At 43.9% G+C, this 24,820-nt stretch overlaps 1 protein-coding gene across 2 annotated transcripts in view; it reads right to left on the bottom strand.

Moving 5' to 3' along the window:
• Positions 1-24,820, bottom strand: part of SGCD (sarcoglycan delta) — a 466,324-nt gene that overhangs the window by 288,923 nt on the left and 152,581 nt on the right. For both annotated transcript variants that reach the window (XM_016213628.2, XM_087816943.1), the window contains exon 2: positions 19,062-19,250. In XM_016213628.2, coding sequence (XP_016069114.1) covers positions 19,062-19,250 — 189 coding nt within the window. The remainder of the gene's footprint in view (positions 1-19,061; positions 19,251-24,820) is intronic.

Below are 24,820 nucleotides of genomic sequence, written 5' to 3'. Positions count from 1 at the left end.
CAGACACATTTCCTTCCAAATATAAGCCATGCACAGCCCCCAAAGCCAATTCTGCAAAGCACCAGATTCTTTCTAAATATTCCATGGATTTCATTATGCATTCTAAAAAATGTAGCCCTGAAGCTAACAAGATAGGCACTGAAAACATATTCCTTTTGAATTGGTTCTATAATACTGGTTGTTAATGAACCTTGGAGAAATGTAGCCAGGAAGAGCAATTCACAGATTCCAAATTCACATACACTAACCATCTTGAAGCAAAAGTCATTCTAAAGTCAAGAGGAGTCCCAGGCTTCGGCTGTTACAAGGCAGTGAAATGTGGTACATTCAGCTCTGTGAGATGCACCTGTGACTGTCTCCCCAGCATCCGCATCCCTTCACTTAGGATGACCCTCCTTTCCATTCTGCTTCCATATTACCCCTCCCTACAGTCCATAGACCTTGGGTACCAGGGTGGCACTTGTGACTCAGCCCGAAGCCACAGTTCATAATCTCACTCCCTGGCCACACTTCTGGGTCCACAGATAGGCATGCACCTCCAACTCAGGTTAGTGAGACGGGAGGTGGTTTTTGCTGGGTGCTCCTGGGAAAGAAGCTTCTGGGTCTCCTGAAAGAGCAGAAAAAGCATACCCACCCGTTCCCAGAGTATAAGCGAGAAGAGAAAGGGAGAATTTCACCATCCTCAATTTATATGCAAGACTTATTAGGCAAAGGATGAGGGCACTAATAATAAAGTTCAATTGCCAATCAAGTGAGAAGGCATGTTTTTTAGAGAGTAATTCCTTAGGATGAAAGATGGCATTGTAAAGACCTCTGCAGAGGGTACAGCTCCTGCGGCAAAAGGCTCGGCTCAGTGTATGGTAAAGCTATCAGTCTTCTCAGGAAGAGAAACCCTGGAAATATCAGGAGGTTTAAAAAATAATAGCTATTCTTTTTGACATTTAGCTGATCAATGTAATTTGAACTGTCATTCAAATAGACTAAAAAAGTCTAGGTAACTTTATGAGAAGTAGTGGGCTTAGGAGAACATATCGAAATCGTATTTCTATTTTTTTGTTGTTGGCTCCCATCAAAACAAAAGCAATGCTATTCCACTATACTTTTTCATTGCATTTTCAAAACATGAAACATGGGTTGCCAAGGTAATCACTGACTTCCATGATAAAAGTCATAAATCAAAGGAAAGAATAATACTTTCAGAATCATGTGAGTTGATTTAGCATTACCACGGAAGGCTTGGAACGCAGATAACCTAAAAGCTGACGTTTGGAGGTCATCAGAAAAGAGGTTACTGTTTGCATGAAAAAGCTACTCATGCAATTAATGAAAATTAATTGTGCTCGTATAAATTTTATAAACACAGCACAGATCTGGATTTTTGACTAATTAAGCTTTAGTTTAGTTTAGAAAACTAAACCATATAAGCTTTTATGAGAAACCCCTGCTCGCCCATTGAAAGGAAAGAGGTAAAATCATAGCTTTTAGGAAACATCTGGAGAAGTAAACAATTTAGGAAGGCTGCAAAGACAGAAATTATAGTCAATTTTCCAAGATGTAAAGCCATATTTTGAGGTTATGGTGTCCTTCATTTTCTTAAGAGCAACCCTTAATTAAAGGCAAATAATCAGAAATAGCAATTAATAGATTGCTATAGTTCCCTGATTAGAGAGTGGAGCCCATTTACAATACTTTAACTTTGCTGTGGGCTCTGTGAAAAACCGAACGGAGTGAATATTCATAAACTGCCCTCCAACGTATTCGTTACTGAAAGTTTTCTACACTGGTGCTATCTCAGAGGCTAGCCCTGAGATTAGCAGCCATCACCAGTATCTCCAGGACATTTGGACAATCAATCTTCCTTGACAGGTAGGGATACTGACTTGAAATAGACCAGCTACAGGCACAGGGCTTCCAAAAGGGCAAGGCTTTCTAACAACCTATGTAAGCATCACAGTATACAAATCAGGCACAAGCCGTAAAAGGTCGAATAGACTCTCATAAATGACACAGTGCACAGCAGGGACCCGAGTGCAAGTGCGTCTGTTCCTTTCTCATTCCGTCTTCGTGAGGGTGTGCCTTCCTGCAGTGAGGACTGCATGGCAAGTCCCTTCTCACCACTGTGCGGAGACTGCCTACTCCACGCTTTCTCCCCATCAGGGCCTTTGAACTTGCCTCTCCCTCTGCCTGGAATCTCCCTCAGCTGTGTCTAAAGCAAGCCATTGCCACATCTATTTCCTTCAGAGGGCATGACACAACACATAATTGCATTGTTTGTTCAGTAGATTGTTTCTCTATAGGCCGTCTCATTCACTAGACTGGTTATACATCGTTTCCTCTGTTTCACACCATTCTAAGTTGAATCAGCAATAACATGTACACATGAAGTATTGGAATGACTGCAATTCCAAGAGCTGGGATGATTTTTTTCAGCCACACCTACATGTTATATGCTTTTAAGACTCCATTAGTCATTCCTTTAAAAGTGAGCTTATGACTCTAGGCTGAATTTTAGCATCTGAATCATCTCCTCTTTGTAAGGCAACTCTCCAAGTGTTCAAGTTGACAATAAGGATCACAAGCATTCACTGGGTGTTTCCCATGCTCTATTTTTGGTTATCTCCAAACTTCATCACGACTCAACAAAGCAGGTATTTCAAATCCCTCTGTTACAAACAAGTGAGCAAGGCTCAAAAATGTAAAGCTACTTTGCCAATATCACCTGGGTCCTCAGTAGCAAAGCTGAGGTTTGAACCCAGGTCTGTCATCTGTAAAGCCCCTGAAATCACCCTGACCCTCTCTAACATCACATTTTATGCCACATCAGAATCCTTCCAAAGCATCGGTTGAACCACGGCTACAGAACAGCTCTGGATAATAAAAGCATGATTGAGAAGCCTAGAAGATGGGCGGTTGGGATGGAGAGGATTTGCTCTGAGGTAATTAAGTCTGCTGGCTATGGGGCCTCTTAATCTCTCTAAGTTCAATGAGTGACCCGTCCCTTATCGGGGCCTGGCTGGTGTGGCTCAGTCGGCTGGGCATCGTCCCTGGCACCCAATGGTTGCCAGTTCAATCCCTGGTAGGGGGCGTGCAGGAGGCAGTCGGTTGATCAATGTTTCACATTTGCATCAACGTTTCTCTCTCTCTTTGCCTCTCTCCCTTCTTCTCTCTCTAAAAATCAATAAAAAATCTTTTCTTAAAAAAGAAAAGAGAATCATTAAGATCCATTATAAAACACAAAGACAATTTCTGAATAAACTGTGTGGGAAGCATACCACCAGCTGAGAATGAGAAGCATTCATCCTAATATGCTGGTGTTTAGAAAGTTCTGGAAATCAGCGCATCTTAGGGATACTGCAGGCCCTCAGCAGTCTTCAGGTGCCCTGCTGTTGACTATTGGAACCATCCCAATGTCACAAGCATAAGGACTTGGGACTCTGAGGAGTAAGAACAGTAACATCTCAGCCTGCAGAGTAGCATGGGAAGAAGATGGCACAATTGTTAGGAGTGCTGGGTGCAAATAGGCTTCACATCCCAGCTCTGTCGCTTACTACAACCCTGCGAAAGTGACTTGACCTCTCTTCTGAGCCTCAGTTTCCTCATCTGGAAAAAGGGGATAATCATAGGACCCATCTCCTAGGACTGTTATAGGGATTATATAATAGACCCAATGTCAAGAACTCTGCAGCATGCCTGGCATGGAATAAACTCTCAATATATGTCATCTTACTAATGACAATAATCTATTTGCAAATCCTGTAGTTAATGTACCTGAAAGTGGCCAAACACTGTTGTGTACCAATGAGGAATGCAAAAGACTTATTATAAACAAGCTTCCTTTTCCTAATGCAGACAGTATTTGCATTAACTGTGAAGAATTACCATTCATATTTATCCTTATAGGAGAAGTCCCCTAATTCAACCACATGGAGCCAAATGGTCCTTGAAGAAAGCAGCTGCCATGATGCATCCTTACTTCTGTTCTGCTTATGATTTTCCTTCTCTTTTTTCTCTTACCTATTTTACTTTTAATTTTTTGAATCCCGTAAGTACGTTCTCCTTGCAAAATGGTCAGTAGAATGTGCTAACGAGGCAAAGTCTCCCTCCACTGGCCCTTCCCACCTGCCTCACTGCCCTCATCCCCCAAAACATCTAACTGCACCCCAGAGGAAGCTACTGTCAGATTCTCAAGGAGTCTCTACACGGTGCTTTCTAGGTTGCCACCACCTCCCTGTCCTCTGTCTTCCTTTGCTCGATTTCACTTTCGATGCCTACGCAACCATCTTGTCTCGAAGGCCCCCTCTTTGGTTATGCCGAATCACTCCCTCATACATTCCTGTGGCGTCCACTTGTCATTTCACATTTATGTGTTTCGTCATATGATTATCCCGTCTCCCCCACTATAGAGCAAGCTCCATGAGGAAGGGACCGTGTTTACTTCTCTGTTCGCTATTGTACCTCCCACACCTGGCACGGTACTTGGCTCACAGGAAGAGCTCAGAGACCTCCTGTTGAGTAAATGACTATAATTCATTCACTAAGCTATCACCAGAGAATAACTAGAGTAACCAAAGACATGAAGAGTTGAGAATTTCCTATAGGAACCATTCAACTAATTGGGACCAGAAAATTATTTTTCAAAGTAAAACCACGAAACTCAGAAAGAAGCACAAGACTTCTCACCAGTGAATAAATGAGACACAAACTACCCCAGCTCTCCTGAAACCCTACTTACCAAGAAACGGCAATGCAGGTTTTGATGGAAAGGACCAGAAACTCCTCATGTGCACTATAAAGCATTCATTTCTAAAACAGCAACCAACTGCATGTGCATGGAGATGGTTTAACCCAGTGAGAGACTGAGGGACCCAAATGATCATTTTTCTCTATCTTTGGGTTTTAGGGAAAGCATTCCTTTTTTACCTTGGAATGAAGAGATTTGTGAGAGAGAGAAAACATGCTCGCTTAACATGGCTGATTACTGTCTTGTGCATTAATGGCCAAAACTCCCTGATACTGGCCAAGCCAGATCTGACGGCCAGGTAAGGGACAAGAACATGTTGAGTCGTTTCCCATATATTTTACCAGCTCTGGTTCCTGACTTGCTTGAGTCTGCAAAACTCAACTGTTGCCGAGGTCTACTGCTTATTGTTCATTCCTATTTATTCTAAGGTTGGGAGGTTGACTACAGTACTTATTAGGCATGAGACCTTAAGCAGATCAAGGAGCCTCAGCTGCTCCTTCAATCAAAAGGGCAAAATTAAATTATCCCCCTATGTCTCTCCCACTGGGATGTTAGCGAAGGATCACATAATGCAGTAGATCTGAAGAGGCCTTCTAAGGTGCAAAGAACTTTTACAAGCATAAAGATGTCATGAGGGTAGGGGAGAAATAAGACAGCGGCGTCGGGAACAGCTGCACCCGCCGCCTCCCGCAACCACATCAAAATTACACCAAAAGTACAGAACCACCATCACTCAGAGCCTCCTGAGATCTGGCTGAACAGAAGCCCCACAACCAGGGAGCTGAAGAAGGACCGAGACCGGCAGGAGGGGCTGAGATGCGGGCGGGTGGGGGCTGAATCCCGGAGACGCAGCCGCGGGCCCACACCCGGTGCCGCCGGGTAAACCCGTGAGGGAATCCCCATGGTAGAGGTTTCCCGGAGGAACAAGGAGTCCCAGCCCCACAGCAGGCCCCCAGCCCAGGGCTCCAGGGCCGGGAAGAGACGTCCCCACAGCTCCGGGCTGTGAACCCAGCGGGGACTGTGCTGAGGGTCGCGGAGGCTGCGGGAGCCCCAGCAGCTCCCCTTAAGGGCCCGGCGCGGACTCACTCGGACGCTCCCTCTGAGCCCAGCGCCGGGCAGCGGCCTGAAAGGACCCGGGACACTCGGGGGAACTAACCTGCCTGAGATCCGGGCGAGAGGCGGAGGGCGGCTTCCTCCCAGGCAGAAGGGCTGGCGGAGGCCGTGGCTCCTGTGGCGAGTCCTCCCGCACACGGCCGGCGGGCAGGCGCCATGTTTGAGTCGCCAGCACCTGACTCACACCGTTGGCCCCGCCCCGTGACTCCCGAAGGCCCCGCCCTCCCCACCTGCAGCTCATCCGGGCCATTTCCAGGGGCTTTTCTGTGCAAGGGGCCTCTCCAGCCTCATGCTTAGGACTTTCCTAAAATCTCTCAAACAAGCAGCAGCTGCCCCATACGGCTTGATAAGCAGCCCCAGGCCTGGCACTAGCGGCAGCTGCATTGGCTCATAGCTTGGCCTCTCCTGGGCTCCTCCAAGCCCAGCACAAGGAGCAGCCAACTACGGTTTGCTGTGTAGCTCATGCTGGGTGGCCCAGGGCAAGGCACTGGCACAGGCTGACTTTGCACCTCCTGGGAAGCCCCAGAGACAGTGAACCTGGTGGTCAGACTCAACCACGCTGGATTACAGCCCTACCACATCCACGAGTGACACTCAAGGAGCACACTTGGTGAACACCAAAGCTCCACTGAAGTAAATCCTGCTCCATAGGGGTGTCTCCAGCACAGCAGCTCTCTGGCGATAGTTGCAGCTGGTCCTCACAGCCTATTGGCCTGGGGGTCAATTCCTCCCAGGGACGCCAACAGCAACCAAGGCTCAACTACAACAGGACAGTGCACACAGCCCACACAGGGGAGCACCTGGAAGGCCCAGCTCAGGTGACTGGGGAGGCTGAGCCACTGGACCCTACAGGACACCTACTACACAAAGCCACTCTACATATTCCAGGAGACACAGCAGCTCTACCTAATACATAGAAACAAACACCTGGAAGCAGCCAAAACATGGAGGCAAAGAAACATGTCACAAAGAAAGAATAGAAGAAATCTCTAGAAGAGGAACTAAATGAAATAGATCCAAGCAAGCTAACAGATACAGAGTTCAGAATTTTGCTTATAAGGATGTTTAAGCAGACTATTAGGGAAATAACTGAGAAAATCGATAACATAATAAAGTACCAATTTGAAATGAAAGCTACAGGAACTGAAATGAATAATAATTTACAGGGAATCAACAGTAGAGTAGAGGACGCTGAGAATCAAGTCAGCAATTTGGAACATGAAGAAACAAAAAACACCCAACCAGAAGAGCAAAAAGAAAAAAGAATCCAGAAATATGAAGATAGTATAAGGAGCCTCTGGGACAACTTCAAGAGGCCCAACATTTGTATTATTGGGGTGCCAGAAGGAGAAGAAAGAGACCAAGAAATTGAAAACCTATTTGAAAAAATAATTACAGAAAACTTCCCCTACCTGGGGAAAGAAATCGACTTACAAGTCCAGGAAGCACAGAGGGTCCCAAACAAGAGGAACCCAAAGAGGCCCATAGCAAGACACATCATCATTAAAATGCCAAAGGTTAAAGACAAAGAGAGAATCTTAAAAGCAGCAAGAGAAAAGAGTTACCTAGAAGGGAGCCCCCATATGACTGTCAGCTGATTTCTCAACAAGAACCTTGCAGGCCAGAAGGGAGTGGCAAGAAATATTCAAAGTGATAAAAAACATGGAACTACAACCAAGATTGCTCTACCCAGCAAAGCTATCAATTAGAACTGAAGGTCAGGTAAAGAGCTTCACAGATAAGAAAAAGCTAAAGGAGCTCATCACCACCAGACCAGCACTACAGGAAAAGTTGAAGCGTCTTCTTTAAGAAGAAGCTAATGAAGAAAGGAATCTGACCAACTAAATAGATCCAGAGACATTGACGCATGCAACCAACGGTCATATTTCAGAGGAAAGAGGGAAGGGGGGTGGAGGGTGGTAAGAGATTAACCAAAGAAGTTATATGCATATATGCATAACCCATGGACACAGTCAATAATGAGGTGAAGGCCTGGGGAGGGGGTGGGAGCGAAGTGGAAGGGGTTAATGGGGGGTAAAAATGGGACACCTGTAATACTCTCAACAATAAAGATAAATTAAAAAAATTAAAAAAGATGTCATGAGGTTAGAATGGAGTTCTGTTGTTTTTTTCTAAATTGTGTTTCTTGGAATATAGCTGGCATCTGAAAATACCTGTTGTAATAAAATGATGATTATGTCAATGTGCTGATAATGATTTCATGGAGCTTTTTACTGTTTAGTGTTTGAGGAGGAAATCGTACATCAGGGCTCCATCACGGCATCGGTCATACTGGGTACATGTACTTGATAAGTGGGTTTTCAATGACTTGATGTTTTAGCTATTATTTACAACTGAAAAAGGCTGAAACTGACCTTAAGTTCTTTCTTTATTCATTCTTTATCGGAAAACACTTACAAAGCGTCTACTATTAGAAAATCAAGTTTGAAGAGACGGTAAGCTCTCTGCTTATTAAAGTTGGTTGATAATTAAAAGCTGACCGAAATTCATAATTTTATCTACATTATAGTTAGGGGGTTTCTCCATGGCATAGAAAGGCTCTACTCCTACCCAGGGATTTCTTCCTATTCTTTTGTTTGTCTGTTTTTAACCCACACCCGAGGATATTTTTTCCATTGCTTTTCAGAGAGAGTGGAAGGAGAGAGAGAGAGGGAGAGAGAGTGAGAGAAACATCGATGTGAAAGAGACACATTGACTGGTTGCCTCCCGCGTGTGTCCTGACTGGGGCCGGGGATCAATCCTGCAACCAAGGGATGTGCCCTTGGGTGGAATCGAACCCGGGACCCTTCAGTCCACAGGCCGATGCTCTAACCACTGAGCCAAACTGACCAGGGCTCTGCCTATTCTTTAACTTGCCTATCAAAGCAACAAGTAGAACAGTCACTGTGGCTTAGTAAAGACAGAAAAGTAATTCAAACCAAGTACAGAAGAGTAATTCAAACCAAGGCAATCAAACCAAAATTTTTATAACACAGGTGCCAGTTATGCAGTTAGTATGGCTCCTTAAGTAGTCATAAGGCTAACACTGCTTGAGGCTACACCAGCACTAAAGTAGTTTTAAAATGCACGTTCCTTATGACTCCAAGCTACACCCTGATAGTCACTGCCATTGAACATTATGCAATAAATACATTACTGCTTATGACCTACTTATTTTATTTTTGGGCAGTAAACATTTCCAAAGCAAGTCAAAAGCATAAACGTTCAAGTTAGACATAGTTGGATCTATATACTGATCCTTTTACTTACTAGCTGAAGAAGTTGGACAGGTTAACAAGTTCTCTGAGCTTTAGTTTCCTCATAGATAAAGGGGAGATAATAGTCCCCCCTCAGTGTCATTGTGAGGACTAAGAGAGAACACAGGTAGGGACTCAGCACTGCTCAATAGAAGGGGTGGCATTTGTATGGTTAATAGCGGCTGCTGGTATTGCCGTGGTACACTGTCCTTTCCAAAGATTGCTGCTCACTATCTCTGTATTAGTTCCCTGTGGCTTCCATAACAAATTACTATAAAACTGATGACTTAAAACAACAGAAATGTATTGTCTCACAGTTCTGGGGGCCAGCGGTCTGAAATTAAGGTGTCAGAGGGGCCACACTTCCTCGGCGTCTCTGGAGGAGAAGCTGGCATTGCTTGTGGAGAATTTTTCCAAACTCTGACTCTATGGTCACATTGCCTGCCTCTTCTGTGTCAAATCTTCCTCTGCCTGACTCATAAAAACAGTTTTCATATGAATTTGGGCCCAATTAGATAGTTCAAGATGATCTTCTCACCTCAAGACCCTTAATCTAGATAAGACACATATGGCAACGTTCACAGGTTCCAGGGCTTAAGCCGAGGATTTACCTTTTGTGGGGGGCCACCACTGAACCCACTAGAATCTCCTGTTCTATATTCTTTTCTAGAACCTTGCAAGTTCCCTTGCATAGGTAGAGTCTATGTGTCACCCCTATGAATCCAGACAGGATTCTGTGTCTGCTTTGACCAGCAGAGCAAAGCAGAAGTAAGGTCACCTGACTTCTGAGTCTGGGTCATAACAGTGTGAAGCACTTCCATCGATTAAGTGGAACACACTCTGGAACCCAGCTACCATGCAGACAGCCCAAGGAGGGGCCGTGTGTAGGTGTTCTGGCTTGCTGAGGTTGATGCTCACGGCCAGCATCAACCACCCGCACATGTAAGTAAACACACTTCTAGATGATCCCAGCCCCAGCTGTTGAGACAACCTCAGCCTTGGAATCTCCCTAGCTCAAGGGCTAGATGGACATCGGGGAGTTCAGAGAAGCCATTCCCACGGAGCTCTGCCCAAATTGGAGATTTCTGAGCAAAATAAATGACTGCTGTTCTATTAAGCCACTAAGTTTTGGGGTGGTTTATGGTGTAGCAATAGGTAATGAGAACAGTTATTCATTAAATAATTGAATAGATAAAAATTTAAAAAGGCACACGAGATATATTTCCTGGCACTTAGCATCTTGGATTTTTGTCTAATTCAACATAGTACACACAAACAAACACACACAAACACACCTGGAGAGGAAAAAGTGATTCAGTCTCTCTGATCCTGAGTTGAAGAGCATGGAAGGATGCAAGAAGTAGACACAGAAACTATCTGAGCTACGGAGGACCTTATATGCCACCTGCCCCAAACTGCATATTTTGCATATGGGGAAGACAAGACTCCGAAACAGTCCTGACCCTCCCCCTTCAACACAGCTCTTCACCCACAGAAAGTCCACCTTGCTCCTCACAGGCAGATGAAAACTCTCTCATAGTCTCACTGACATTATTTTGGGCCATCTGCTCATCACCTGAGAAACCCTCTTCTGTTTCTGTTAAATTAAGTTACTTTTTGTTTGCTTCCCTACCTGAATCCCATGGCTCCAGGTCCTAAAAACTGTTTAGGGCACAGAAAGGAAAGGCAGAAATTGTGATATGGAGAGGAATGAAAAACTTCTTTGTTCAAGGTCGTAGCACGCCCTCCACGACCTAGCTCAGAGATGGGCCAGTAGATTCTACAACCAAGAACTTCCCACAATGACAGAAACCTTTTGTGTCTGTTCAGGTAGCTGTTGGATGTTTGTGACATGGCTGACCTGGCTGAGGCACTGCGTTTCTATGTTATTTAATTTCAATTCTAAATTGGAGAGCACAGTTCTAGACAAAGTACTTGCAAAGCCACCTTGACTTAGAAATCCTAACTAATGACTGCCAGACAACCCACCTGCCCTGGGACCTCCTCCTATTTGCTGGGTTTCTTTCTACAGCCTGAATAAACCCCCATCTGCCTTGGAGGGACTGACCCTCACGGTAGCATGACCCTTGGGATTTGGAGATTCTCTCTTACAATTGCTTCATGCCTCAGTGAGAGGGAAAAGATCCCTAAAACGTGGTCACAACTTCCCATTTCTGAGAGTTCTTCAGAGTTCACAGCCACGTGGCCGAGTAGATCTAAAAATTCCATGTGTGAGAGCTATGTGCAATGTAGGAAGACAGCATTATTTCCAGGGAGATTGTGTGACATTCTTTATTTTCTGAAAATGAATTCTGAGTGCACGAAGACTATAATAGTGGCAAAGGTCATGACTACGCTCCAAAGCACAGGCGGGAGTCGCACAGTAATTTGCTTATAATTGGGTCTCAGCTTCTCAGTGTGACCTCTCGAGAGGATACTTTGCATCCTGTTTGACTTGACCAGTGTCAGCTCCCTTCCTCTCCTCCCCACCCCCTTCCCTTCTCTCCAGAGCCCTGAGCTCTCAGTACAGCAACCACAGCGTCTGAGGCTTTGGGACCAAGTTTAAATCACCACTTTCGGGCTATAATTATGGTGCTTTCTCTGCTTTCACCGCCACTCCAAAGACCTTATCCATCCTTTCAGACTCAACTCAAGCAGTCTTCCAGGGCCTCCTAGCTTTGGCTGATTTCTTCTTCACACTCCCTTAAAATATATGTCATTTTTGGAATGCATTAAAATTACACTTTTTTTTTCTTCCTAGTAATTATGATTAAAGTATAGGATTTGCTTTATTATAATCTTTAGTGTCCACACAAAACCCAGTGTACTGCACAAATAGTGTGCTTAAGAAATACTGACTGAATTGAAGCAAATTTGCCCAATAAACTGTATAAATTCGTAGCAAGCTTGGTTTATATCATTTTGCAGCAATGACAATGACCAAAATCATCCTTAATGATTTGCATTCGCACAGAGCTATAAAACACAGTGAGCTGCAAACTAAACTGGACACTGCAGGGCCATATCCCAGGACTCCTCCTGGAACAGAATCATTTTTCGTCTTTTATTTCTCCGTAATTTTCACGATGCCTTAAAAAAGGACATTGGGGCGACCTTTCAGGTTGAAGAATACGAGCTAATGGATGGGAGGTGGCCACGGGAGTCAAAGCGCTCAGAGATGGAAGCGTGACATTCTCAATACGGGACACATTTCCACGTTCCCAAGTGAAGCGGGCCTGGCACCGAAGTGGACGCTGCTCTCACACACAATACGTTCATTAACTGCATGAAATGAAAAGTGTAACCAAAGCCAATAATGCCATTTTTCTTTCGTTTGCTAAGCAAATCTGTATTAATGAGGATGATGGCTCCTGCTTCTCTGCTACTTCACACTCTACTATTACCTTTCTCTTCTCATGTAATTAAAATGTAGCATGTAGTTGATACACAGGAGGGAGTGTCTGGATGAAAAATACCTTTTCATAATCAAATTCAATCACTCATCTCATTTATGACCTGTCTACCTTAATAAATCCACTAATACTTCATTTTAAGAGCAATATAAAGCTCTATTAACCCATCTTTACACATTTTAATTTAAAGTGATTGCCTATTCATATTTTTTGTCATTCATTTATTCAATAAACACTCTGTGCTAATAAGCCAGGTGCTTAAAGCTACAGATGAATAGTATAAGGCTCCTGTCATCTAGAGCTCACCTAGGACTAGGAGAAGCAGCTGGGAAAGTACTAAACACAGCACTGCAATGCCCCACCTGCTGCATGGCACCAGGTACAGCAAAGCACAAAATGTCAGCTAAACTGGGGGGGCTTGGGAGAATCAATGAGAAAAGCTTAAAAAGGACAATGTTCATGGAAAATCAAATGTGGATATGATTTGCGAGTGAATTCTGACCTCCTTAGTGGCAAGGGGGCGTGGGGGGGGGGTGCGTCCTGACCCGCCTGGTCAAGGAGCAGGACTCCAAGGCTTCGCCCTGCCAGGCCACAGCTGATGGGGCATCTCCCTGGGTCTGCGGGCCATCAAGCTCCAGTGTGATGTGGAAAGTCTGCTGGGCCAACGCAGTTCCCGCTCCGGGCTTTCACCTGGGCAACGGGAGGCAGGGACCGGCAGAGGTGAGCGCTGAAACGGACAGGTCATTATACGGGGAAGGTCAAAGGCAGAGAGATGCACAGAGAAGCTGAACGGAAAAAGGAAACCGGAAAAAACACAGGGAGCTCAGCAGCAGCCCAGCAAGGGCCTAGGGCGCCTGGCCTGCAAAGAGAAGAGAATGTTCCAGGGCAAGGTTAATGCCATGTGGTCCAGGAAAGCCAGGGGGGACACCCCCAGAGGAGCCTTGGTTCCTGACATGCTCTAGGTCCTGCTGCTGTGAGGCTCCCCCACGCTTCCATGTCCTCAGGCGCCCATGAGAGCCTCTCCCCTTCTATGGCACGGCCACCCTCACTCCCCTCTATTTGAGTTAGTGTGACCGGGTCACAATTCCTTGAGCCTTCCCCAAACAGATGATGTGTCAGTGTCCTGAGCTGTGGAACACACTGGACATTCTCTCTGGCATTTACTGTTTTACAGTGTATCCAATTTACAAGTATTAGAATGCCTTCCTCTGACCCTCAGTGGATCTTCATCTTACTGCAGGGTAAATAAATCATGTTTCAGACATTGCACTGAACAAATGCAATTTGTCTTCATAAAAAACGGCACTCGGAAAAAGAGCAGCATGTTGTACTGATCAAGAGCCTGCGCTCGGGAGCCGGACTCCCGGTGACCGGATTCCAGGCTCACAGCCCTCGCCCGAGGGGCCGCGCTTCCCCGAGCCTCCACTTCCCCATCTGTAAAAATACGCATAACAGTGGTGCCTACCTCATGGGTTTTTATGAGGATTATATGGGAAAATTATAAAGTAAATTCTGCAGAAGTTTTTATTAAACAAGTGGACGTTCATTTCTTACTTAACCACAAATTCAATGGTTTGAATTTTATAATTTTGATGAAGGAAAGAGAAATAGAAGTTAGCATATCTAGTAAACACAGGTATAGACAGCTATTTGTTACTGAGGAACCACGATGTATCTGACACTGAGCAGATACCTGACACCCATTATTTCACGTGTGTGGTCTGCACAGAGGCAACTGACAATTAACAAACACATACTGAGAGCCGATGCAATACCAGGGACTAGGCTGGGGCTGCAAAGTGGAGAGAACACAATCCTGCTCCTGAGAAGTTCCCGGCATGACTGGGGCGCTGCAGCTGGGCCAGGCAACCTTGCTGACTATCTACTTTGGTTCAATCATTGGCAAAATGAGGATTTCCGATGAGGTGACTCCTCAGGCTCCTGTTTCATCAAACAATGAATGATTTCACACTCACAGGGCTAAAAGATCATGCCACCTATTGATAATTCCAGTGCTTCTTCAGTTCTGCCACTTATTAACCACTTGTGTTAAATGATTATGTACATGATCAATACTACAGTACTTTAGGAGGTCTCTGAGGTCAAGGTCTTTGAACTGGGCTGCTAGAATGCACTGGCAGAAGGAGAAGCCCTTTATAGAGTGAGATCTCTCCCAGTCGAGGCAAAGCCCAAAAGACAAAGCCACAGTGTTCACACAGGAAGAGGCCTCACAGTCTTAAAGGGCACCTAGGTCAATGCATCCATTTCTATCCTGAGCCCCAGAGGAACAAGTGATGTAGTTCACGGCTGGCTAGGTATCCAGTTCCCTGACACTCATGCTAGCGCTCTCTGCACTGCCCCCCCACTATATCAAAATGGCTAATAGACCAAGCTCCAGAGTCAGGCTGCTTAGATTCAAATCTCTACTCCGCCACGTTAAAGATGTGTGATCTCAAACCAAGCTATTGAGCCTCTCTCCTTGAGAAGTTGGTATCATAACAGTATCCACCCGCTTAAGGGTTAAGCTAGATAACGCTTATTAATTGCAACAGCATAGTGCCTGGCACAAATGAGCCTTCAATAAATGATGATGATGGTAGCAAACACTCACGTAAAGCACCTAGTATGTGCCAAACTCCAGTCTAAGCACTTTACATTCATCACCTCATTTAGTCTTCACAAGCATCCTATGAATAGGTGGGTATTGCTACTACTCCCGGGAAATTGCTGCACAGAGAGGCTGAAAAACTTGCCAAAGTTAGCAGCAGAATGCAAATTTTTAGCAAAAGCCTCTGCCTCCAGAGTCTGAGCCCATAATCACCACACTGTGGGTGTAGGGCGGCTAGTGACTTTCTGTTGCCAACTTCGAGTTTTCCTGCGGGTCAGAGGCTTCTATAAACGCTTAACGTGAAATAACTCACTGAATTTTCACACCAGCCTATGGCACAGGCACTAGTAGTACATTTATATTAAATGTTTACATTAACATAACCAGGGGCTACAACAGAAGGTGGAGACAGTAGAGGGGCAGAGTCATTAGCTACAGGGCAAAGAGAAGTGAAGTGAGGACCAAACATTCAGAACTACCAGGAAACTACTCTAGGCAGGAAATGTCCAAGGATACCTCAGATGGGAGAGACATTTGTGACTGGATGACGCAGGTGAGCAACAAAGATAACGCACCATTTTGCCAGCTTCAGAGTTTTGCTGAGGAGCTAGATCATTGTGGCAATTAGGGGGAGGGGGTACTGTGTAGTGGAAAGGCTTGGGCTTTCAAGTCGAGCACCCTGGGTTTTCTTTTAGTAAAATGGAGATGATAATCCCTAATTCGTAGAGTTGTTTTGAACATTAAATGAGATATTTTAAATGCCAAGCACAGTGACCAGCACAGAACAGGCACATAATAAATATTAATTCCTCTGTATGCACAGTGTGTCATAAACTAGAATGGGTCAACTTACGGGTGTTTCCAATGTGAGTAAACCACACACTCCCCCACGCTGGGGAAATGGAAGAGAGAAGTGTATCCTTGCCGTCCTGCCTCAAAATGAACACTAGGATACCCTGTTAAGCGCAACGAAGAACAAAATCATTTTTCTTCAGACCTACATCTGGGACAAAGAAAACCTGGTTGGATGTTTGTCCAGACTGTTATAAAGGAAGGACTCTTCCAGCCTACACCCTTGGGGATGGCATGGAATGTAAGCCTGACAACAGTACTTTCTGGACATCCAATCTTGGATAAATTGCCAAGTCCTCAGAAACACTTTCAGATGACACCACTCTCTTGGTTTGTTATTACTCAGAGGGTTTGATTATAGTGGGAGCTTTCCCAAATCCCAAATCATTGAATATTCCACATGTACAAAAAAATCACTCTTTCCTATTGGCAATATTTTCAAATCCCTGCAGAGGATGCTTAACTGTCATCTCGTTGATCTCCTTTGCTCTTTCACCCCCATGTACTCCAATGTAACACCAGTTAAGACCTCGTTCATTTTCAAGATCTTCACTGTCAGTAAATGATTATTTGTGGAATAGAATTATAACTCTAAAAGAATATGTTTTACAGTGTGATTGATGGGAAAATGTGCTCTGACCTTGCAGGGAAAGACCAATTTCCCGACACTTCAGCTCTATTTGCTCAAATGCATGACTGTTATAAAGCACCAATTAGAGCTAATAATGGCGATATTCTCACCTCAGTAAGTACTTGGTTTGGTAAAGCTCTAAGAACTCTCAACTTCGGCAATCAATTTATTTAACTATGGGAAACAGCCTACTTCATATAGATTATCACCTTAATGTCGTATTACTCCCTAAGCTCGCACACACTCAGAATGAACTGTCACTTAATATACACTCACGTATACCTCTCATTATTAGGCTGGCCAGTCGAGAAGCCACATTGGTAGAACATCACAGTTATCATTTTCACCACACTCGCTCCTAAATCTTTCCGGTTCTGTAAGTTAACTTCATGCCAAACTAGGTAAAAAATAACAAAAATAGCCCCAAATAGGGAGTTCAGGGGATACCGGAGTTTCATCTCAGCTCCAGTGGGAAGATAAGGAATTCTATCTTGATGTTTGGGTCCCAAGTTCCAACCATCTCACCAGCTAGTACCTGGGAGTGAATATTGCAGAATGTCTTCCAATACCTCAGCTCCTACCTCCAGTCAGTAGATTGTTAGATGTGTCAAGTTCATCTTTTAAATGTCTTTTGGATCTTTATTCTCCATCCTACTACCCTGCTGTCAGTCTTCCCTTGTTTAATATTGCAATACAGAAGATTTTCCATTTTACAAGTTTGTAAAACACAAAATAAAAACATCGCAGAACATGCACATCAACAAATGGCAATTGTGGGCACTTGGGCGTAGGACCAAATGGACCCAGGACACCCTTTAGAGCCCTAAAGTCTGAGAAAATTCTCTCCCCTGCTTAAAACACTTCTCTGAATTCTGTTTGTCTGTAAAGAAAGTGAGCCCAAGTTCAAAAAAGTGTCTACTGAGTCTAACTCAGAAACAGAAGCTAATAGGCTCCTATAGGCTAGAGCATAGTACCTTGAACCCCTACAATTCCTTGGAGATTGACCTGCACCCTCTTCCAAATTTAATGTTGCAATACCAAAGACTTTCTGCATCTTTCAAAGAATTGAACTATTTTTTTCTCCTCAAGAAAGAAATCTGTAAAATTAAAGTAATTCTTTTTTATTACATAGTTTCCTAGCTTTAACGACAAGCATTAAAAGTGAGCCATTCTGATGCTGGAGGCAGTGTCTCTGACCTTGGTTTATAGGCTCCTAATTAAGTCCTAATTAAGCAGCACTAGCCCCTCCCATTAGTGATGGATAAAGGCGCCCAGAGAAAAGATGCAGCCCTTGCTCTTCTCCAAGTTCAATCTGCCTGGGAAACACATGCAAAAATGATTATCCAGAGTGATGAGAAGAGTAACAGATGCATGAAAGGAGCTACAGGAGCACCGGGAAAGGTTTTGCCAGGCATGCAAGACAAAGCAAAACAGCGTAAGTAGAGGGTGCTGCCCAGGCAAGGGAGTGTGCCCAGCGTGCTAATGATAAAAATGAGCTGGATCGATCAGAAAAGGCAACTCTCTGCTCTCCTATTTGGGACTGTCACACGAAAACCTGACTGTTAACTGTGTTATGGACACTTTGCTTTATCAAACAAGATTTATATTTTTGTCAATCTACTTATACTCTTTGACATCACAAGAAAGGAAAGTATTCTAAGGGCAAAAGATTGGTGCCCTCTACGCCCTCACTGATAACTTAAATTGCCCATCTTACTAGAATTGCTAGAAAATCTCTAGGAAAACACACACACCTCAGAATAACTCCAGAAATAATTTAGCCAACATTTTCTTTTCATTTGAACTTCAACTAGTACATATTCAATCAGTATTAGTGGCCTTAAGTACAAAAAGCAAAATTTTCCTCAAAGCAGCACAAACATAAGCTCTTAAAAAAAATGAAATATGGCTCCGTTCTTCTTATTTCCATCTCACCCAGGTGTTGGCAAAGAGGATGCCCTCCCAGGAAACCAAGAAATCTCCCGATTACCCATAGCAATGGGCCACCCGGTACAAGTAGACACTGAACGTTTGTAGACAATCCCCAAAGTCTAATTTTACTCTGATGCTTTGACCTTCTACCTCATAAGACCTTTCATAATCACTACAAAATTTGGGAAAACTTAATACTTTGAACTTACCCCATATTTCCTCCTGCACTGTTTACTCAAAGTGCTTGTAAACTACAGGAAACTGACACAGTTACCAAACGGAGCGAACGCATACACGAGGCCGCAAAGCAGGAGATGGCCCTAAATTGGATCACCAGCCTCTGAGGCTTTGAGACCAGACAGAGGTCCATCGTCACGGGTAATTAGAACAGAAAAACTTTTTTAACCAAAACAGCAGGCTGCAGGCTGTTTCCCCGCTTTTCAACCTTCCTCCTTGCCCCACGCATCCCCCTTCCCCCAAGGAGAGCCAGAGAAGCTTGCGTGGTTTGACTTACGATTGTGAAGTTCATGACTTTGAGAATCCAGATGGTCATGGCCAAGTTCACCAGTATTAAAATCATCAGCAGCAGGACGAAGAAGTACAGGCATCTTTTCCGCCAGCCGTAGATGCCCACCTTGTACACCTGCGGCCCCTCGGAGCCGGGCATGGCGCCCCGGTGGTGTGCGTACTGCTCCTGAGGCATCTGCAAGAACGAGGCGCAGAGGCGCTCACATTAAACTGCTGCGAGAGGAAAGAAAAGACAGGCCGGAAAAATCACTGATGGAGAGGTCTGGCCGGCGCTGTGGAAGTTCCCGCCCTCCTGACACTCGGAAAACCTCTTTCCTCTGGACAAGAGCGGCTCCTCTGGATGCCTGCTTCGGCCCCTCGGTTTGCGCAGCCGCCTCTCACGATGTGTGTGGACACCCGCATGCACACGTATCCCCGAGGGAAGGGGCCCTCGGAAGCCACTTCCGAATGTCCCTCAGAACCCAACCTCTTTGCGAGGAGACACTCAAGATCTATCAAAGGCCTAAGGGTAAAATTTGGAATTCGTCTTAGAAAATAAATTTTATACCCCAGCAGGTCACTGTGTTGGTATAATAATGCTATACAGGCAATTGATTTTGGGGGAGGGGATAATGGTCTCAAATGCAATCATTCTTGATTGCCCGAAAGTCAGAGGCAAAAGTAACAGGAACTTCCTTCTATGCCAAAGTTCAAAGGAGTGCTGATGGGCACACAGAGTAAGCCTGACTTGACCCAGGAATATTTAACAATATTTAATAGCCTGTGCTTACATGCTTCCCTTGACAGAGAACTCACTACCCTTAAAATTAGTCCCTATGCCTCAGACAATTCTAATTGGCATCAACCAACTCATTCATTAAATAAACAGAAAGAAGGCTCAAAGTCAAGTAAGGTGTAGACGTGCCTTCCAGGGCTTGTAGGCTAATGGGAGGAATGAGCTAATTAAATAGTGAGATAAGTCAGAACAGTATTTGTCAATATCAAGTAATATGCCAACCCCCTTCAAAGTAAGGACGCTTTCCCAAATCCCCACTGTTGACACAAATTATCTTTATAGCAGCACTACTAATTAGGAACCAACACAAATCTGAGTAAAATGATCACTTCATAAAATTATAAAGCCAAACCAAATTTTAAAATTAAATTCAAACAACCGTGTATCATTCAGAATGGGAAAGAACTGACTGCTACAAAGGAAGGTGATTTTTTAAAACTAAACTGCAAAATGTGCTACCAAGGGCTTTAGCACAGCATCCGCTGAATATGTCATCCCAATTTTGCCACAAGCCATGTGACGACAGGACCCCTACTGAGCTTTTCTGTTTAAATTACTGCGCAACCTTTATTTGGGGATTTTTATTTCATTTGGTCCTTAGGTAGGCAAACTTCATTCCCTAAGAATAAGGCCTGCCTCTGTTTATTTTCATCCTGTTCAACAGCAATTAAATTAGTGACATATTCTGCCAAAGTCACCAAGTGACCATGGTGACAAACAAAATGTGGGCCCTAAAGTCACATGCTTGGCTATTAGGTCATCTTCCAGATAGTTCAGAATATGATTATTTTATGGTTTTCAGATAAGCATTAAAATGCATGCCTAAAATCAAAAAATCCCCCAAGAGAACTCACGGCTTTGAGGCATCAGTGGAATTCCACTTGAAAAACCAAGTGAATTTTTACTTATGGTCAACAGAAGTGCTCAGTCAAGGCTTATATGATGTCTGTCTCATTCTAAACATGACCCTAGCACTGAAACTGGGCCCTCTTATGAAGATGTGTTTCAATATATGTGCATGGAATGAATAAGTGAAGACATCAATGTATGAATGATAAATGAATGAATGATTTCCCACCCACTATGAAATCTGCTGCCTTCTGGGTGTGCACCAAAGAGCAAGCCAAAAACCAGGGGAAGTTCTTATTTGTATCTTTGCAAATTTCCACCGGAGGCTCCCATAGCACTGGGTTCCCAACCAAGCACTGAGGTTCACGCTGTAAGAGAATCGCTATTTGATTACTCAGCTCCTCATAATTCTGTAGAATCAGGACTGTAACAACACAGGAATATGTCATCACTCACTGGCCTTTTTATGAACATCAATTAAAAGAAAAATGCCTTAGAAGTCTGAAGGAACGTAGGCCTTGATTTTCTATTAAATCATATTCTGTAAATTAAGGAAATGATCAGGGAATCTTAGAATCATATCTGAAAAGTTCTTTGATTCCAGTCGATGAATTTTATGAATGACCTGATTTAAAGCTAGAGAAGTTGACCCACTTGTGCATGGGGACAAGAATAAATAGTCCTTGACTCTTGTGGGTATGATGAACAGTAAGGAATTCCTCACACCTGAGTGGACAGAAGATAGAGAAATGCCACCACACCAGCTGTCTTTCCCCTGACATTCGCCCCAACCAATGGGAGAATTACATAGCTTAGCTATAAACAGAAATGCCATGTTCGGTCAATATCTATAAGAGACAGATGGATATCACACTTGCAAATCTTTTTTTTTTTCATACACAGATTATTAGAACTTGCCAGAATTTAGCGATTGTTTCCACTGGGGTTCTCAATCCTGATGTCCATCAGAGGCACCTGTGGAGCTATTCAAAACATCTACGCTCAGGTCAATTAAATAATAGTCACAAGGGTAGGACCCAGGCATCAGCATTTTAAAAAATATGCTTTTATTGATTTTTAGAGACAGACGAAAGGAGAGGGATAGAGAGATAGAAACATCGATGAGAGTGAAATATCAGCGATTGGCTGCCTCCCGCACGCCCCTACTGGGGATCGAGCCCACAACCCGGGCATGTGCCCTCACCGGGAACTGAACCTCAATCTCTTGGTTCCTGGGTTGAGCCACACCAGCTGGGCCAGGCACCAGCATTTTTAAAAGCTTCCCAGATAATTCTCAAGTGTAGACAAGGTTGCATACCACTGGTATAGAATAATGTCTCTCAATGGAGCAGAATTCCAAAGAAACTTGGAATAAATACAAATTTAAATTCTGAGCTTTATGATGGAATTAGAACTGCTAAAAAGCTTCCCAGGTCATTTCAAGCATTTGGAACTTTTCTAAAAAAAAAAAGAAAAGAAATGGCCTTCATTTTTTTTTTTTGTCCACAGTACAACCATTTGAAGACAAAAATCTTGAAACAAACTCTAATCTAGCATATAAAACGGCAAGAGAGCAGAGGCCCTGTACCTAAAGCAAGAATGGGGGATTGACCACTCTTTGGGGCCCCTCTGCAGAGCCCTTGGACACCTAGAAACCGCTGATTTGGCCAGACACATTTACTGATTAGCTGAGCTGCTCAAAGCCCAGAAGGTAAAGTATCTCCCTTTTAAGTCACATAGCAAATTAGAAGCTGAGCAGGGATCAGAATTCAGATTCTCTGATGCCTGCTGTAGTGGCCTTTTCTATGTCACGAGGTCTCCTGCATCTCCACCATACCCCCTTCCTACTTTCATGAGCTAAATGAAACCACATACTCCAATCTGCAACTGTGTAATAAAAAAAAAGTTATATTGATAGATCAATCAACCAATTGATAGATTAAGGAACAAGGACGGGAGTGAGCAATTTCCTACGAGTGACTGCAATGGAGAGCCTTGTCAGCCAAGCATAGTGTAATAGATACATCTGTTGTCAATAATCCTGCCCAGAAAGGGAAAATTTAGATATGCTGAGTACATTAATTTTTCTAGTAAAAAAAAAAAAATTGAAACATGTTGTAATGTTAAAAACATAAGAGGAAAGATGATCTTCAATCTGTGCTTCTCTTTGATTCTTTCCGAAAGAAGTTTGCTGTCCAGGGAGTGAAGCTGTAGTTTCAGGTCCTCCCTTACTCAGGCCTCTCCCTTGGGCCCTGGGAGGGGCCGTAGTAATGTATTGCCGGCATCATACTTTTTTTGTTACTGTTAATTCTCACCCAAGAATATTTTTTTCCATTGATTATTTTAGAGAGAGTGGAAGAGAGGGAGGGAGGGAGGGGGAAGAGAGAGAGAGAGAAACATTGATGTGAGAGAGACACATCGATTGGATTAGTTGCCTCACGCAAGTGCCCGGACCTGGGCTGGGGATCAAACCTGCAACAATTTGGTGCTCAGGCTGATGCTCTAACCACTGAACCACACCGGCCAGGGCAACATCGTACATTTTTATAAAATTGACTTACGAGAGATGTATTCATTGCAACTAGCCAAGACCCTGCCTTTTTCAACTTCCCGTTATGTTGCGTGGCTTTGGAGGAATTACATGCATCTTGGAGGTCTAACTAACGGGAAGTTAAGTTGGGGGTTCATATAGTTGGGGTGCAGTGGTATATATGTATATGGTTCGCAGACGTTGCCCGGCAGAAGTACATTATTGCCAGCTCTCTGGTGTAGAAATGTCTTCCGGGAATGGTTCCTCCCTTGGTGTCTGCTCACCAAGCACGGTCTGGACCGAAAGATCCATAGCAATGTAAACATCTCCTGTAACGGCCAGCAACAGAGATAGGTGGGTAGTGAAGAAGCCAAAACTTAGTGGGATATTTTTTCTAACATCAGATATGTAAAATCTCAAATGTAGGATTCAATTCTCATTGACACCTAGTCAAAACAGAAATTTTCTCCTACCAAGGACACACTCAGTTCAGCATATATAATTAAAAACCATCACATGGTTTTCCTTTATTGTTTTTATGGGAATCACAGAAAACAGAATTAATTGGAATTCTTGTGTTTGCGGGTTCTGTGCACTGTGCGTTTGTATTTTGTATGTAAAGTTGTATGCTTTACGCATCACAACCACCTACAGTAAAGAAACTAAATTCTATTGAAATTCAATAGGAGACAATTATCCTGCTATTGTCTGTACAGAAAGTGATAGTGCTAAATAGCTGTCACAGGAAGAGACTAAGCAACCAAAAACTGCAGAAAAAGTATGTCAGACAGTTAATTATTAATAGTATTTTTCTGGATTTTATGATATGCCATCTTCTGAAATTAATAATTTAATTTTCTTTCCCATTCTAAATAAATATTCATGTGTTTAATTTAAGATTGAACTTCTAATTCTTCATGTTTTTCCCCCTTAAAACAGTCTCACATATTGTTTAAGCTTCAGGCCTCAGAAAATCTGGATCTTCCTCTGGTCCCTCCCACAAGGGGCCCCAAGCATTCCCCGCCACCTCAGCGAACAGCTCCACTGGGCAGCACTGCTTGGCTGAGCTCCACGGGAGGTACGGTCACCTAGGCTCCGTGCGAGTGGTTTTCAGGCTCTGGAAAGCATAAGCAACGCCCCAGGATGCTGACTACATGCAGATTCCCAGGCATCGCACCAAGAGATCCTAACGTAGCAAGTCTGAGTGCATCTCAGAAGTCCATACTGTTAACAAGCACCAGAGCTGATTCTGATAACAGAGGCCCGGAGCACGAATGTAGATCCATCACAGAAAAGGACCCCGGCCTGTTTTTGCCTGTACTGTGCTGTTACTCACTGGATCACCCATCCTCTCATATCCCTTAATATACACTTTGCCTTCTTTCACATTTTTGCTGCATCCCTACCCTGGACCTCTCTTTTCCAGCACCCACCGTCAGCACCATTTTGAATATTATGCTCTTTGCAGACTTGGTGTCTTGGATTTTCAATGTGAACAGATCTTTTCTGCCATTAAAAAGATCTTAGCTTACCTTGATTACCCTCTCTGCGTCTTGCCTAATTTTACTCTATTGATACCCAGGGGTCCCGG

This window comes from Miniopterus natalensis, chromosome 4 (assembly GCF_054644295.1).
Source record: "Miniopterus natalensis isolate mMinNat1 chromosome 4, mMinNat1.hap1, whole genome shotgun sequence".
NCBI lineage: Eukaryota > Metazoa > Chordata > Mammalia > Chiroptera > Miniopteridae > Miniopterus > Miniopterus natalensis.
This window is presented reverse-complemented; position numbering and strand designations above follow the sequence as displayed.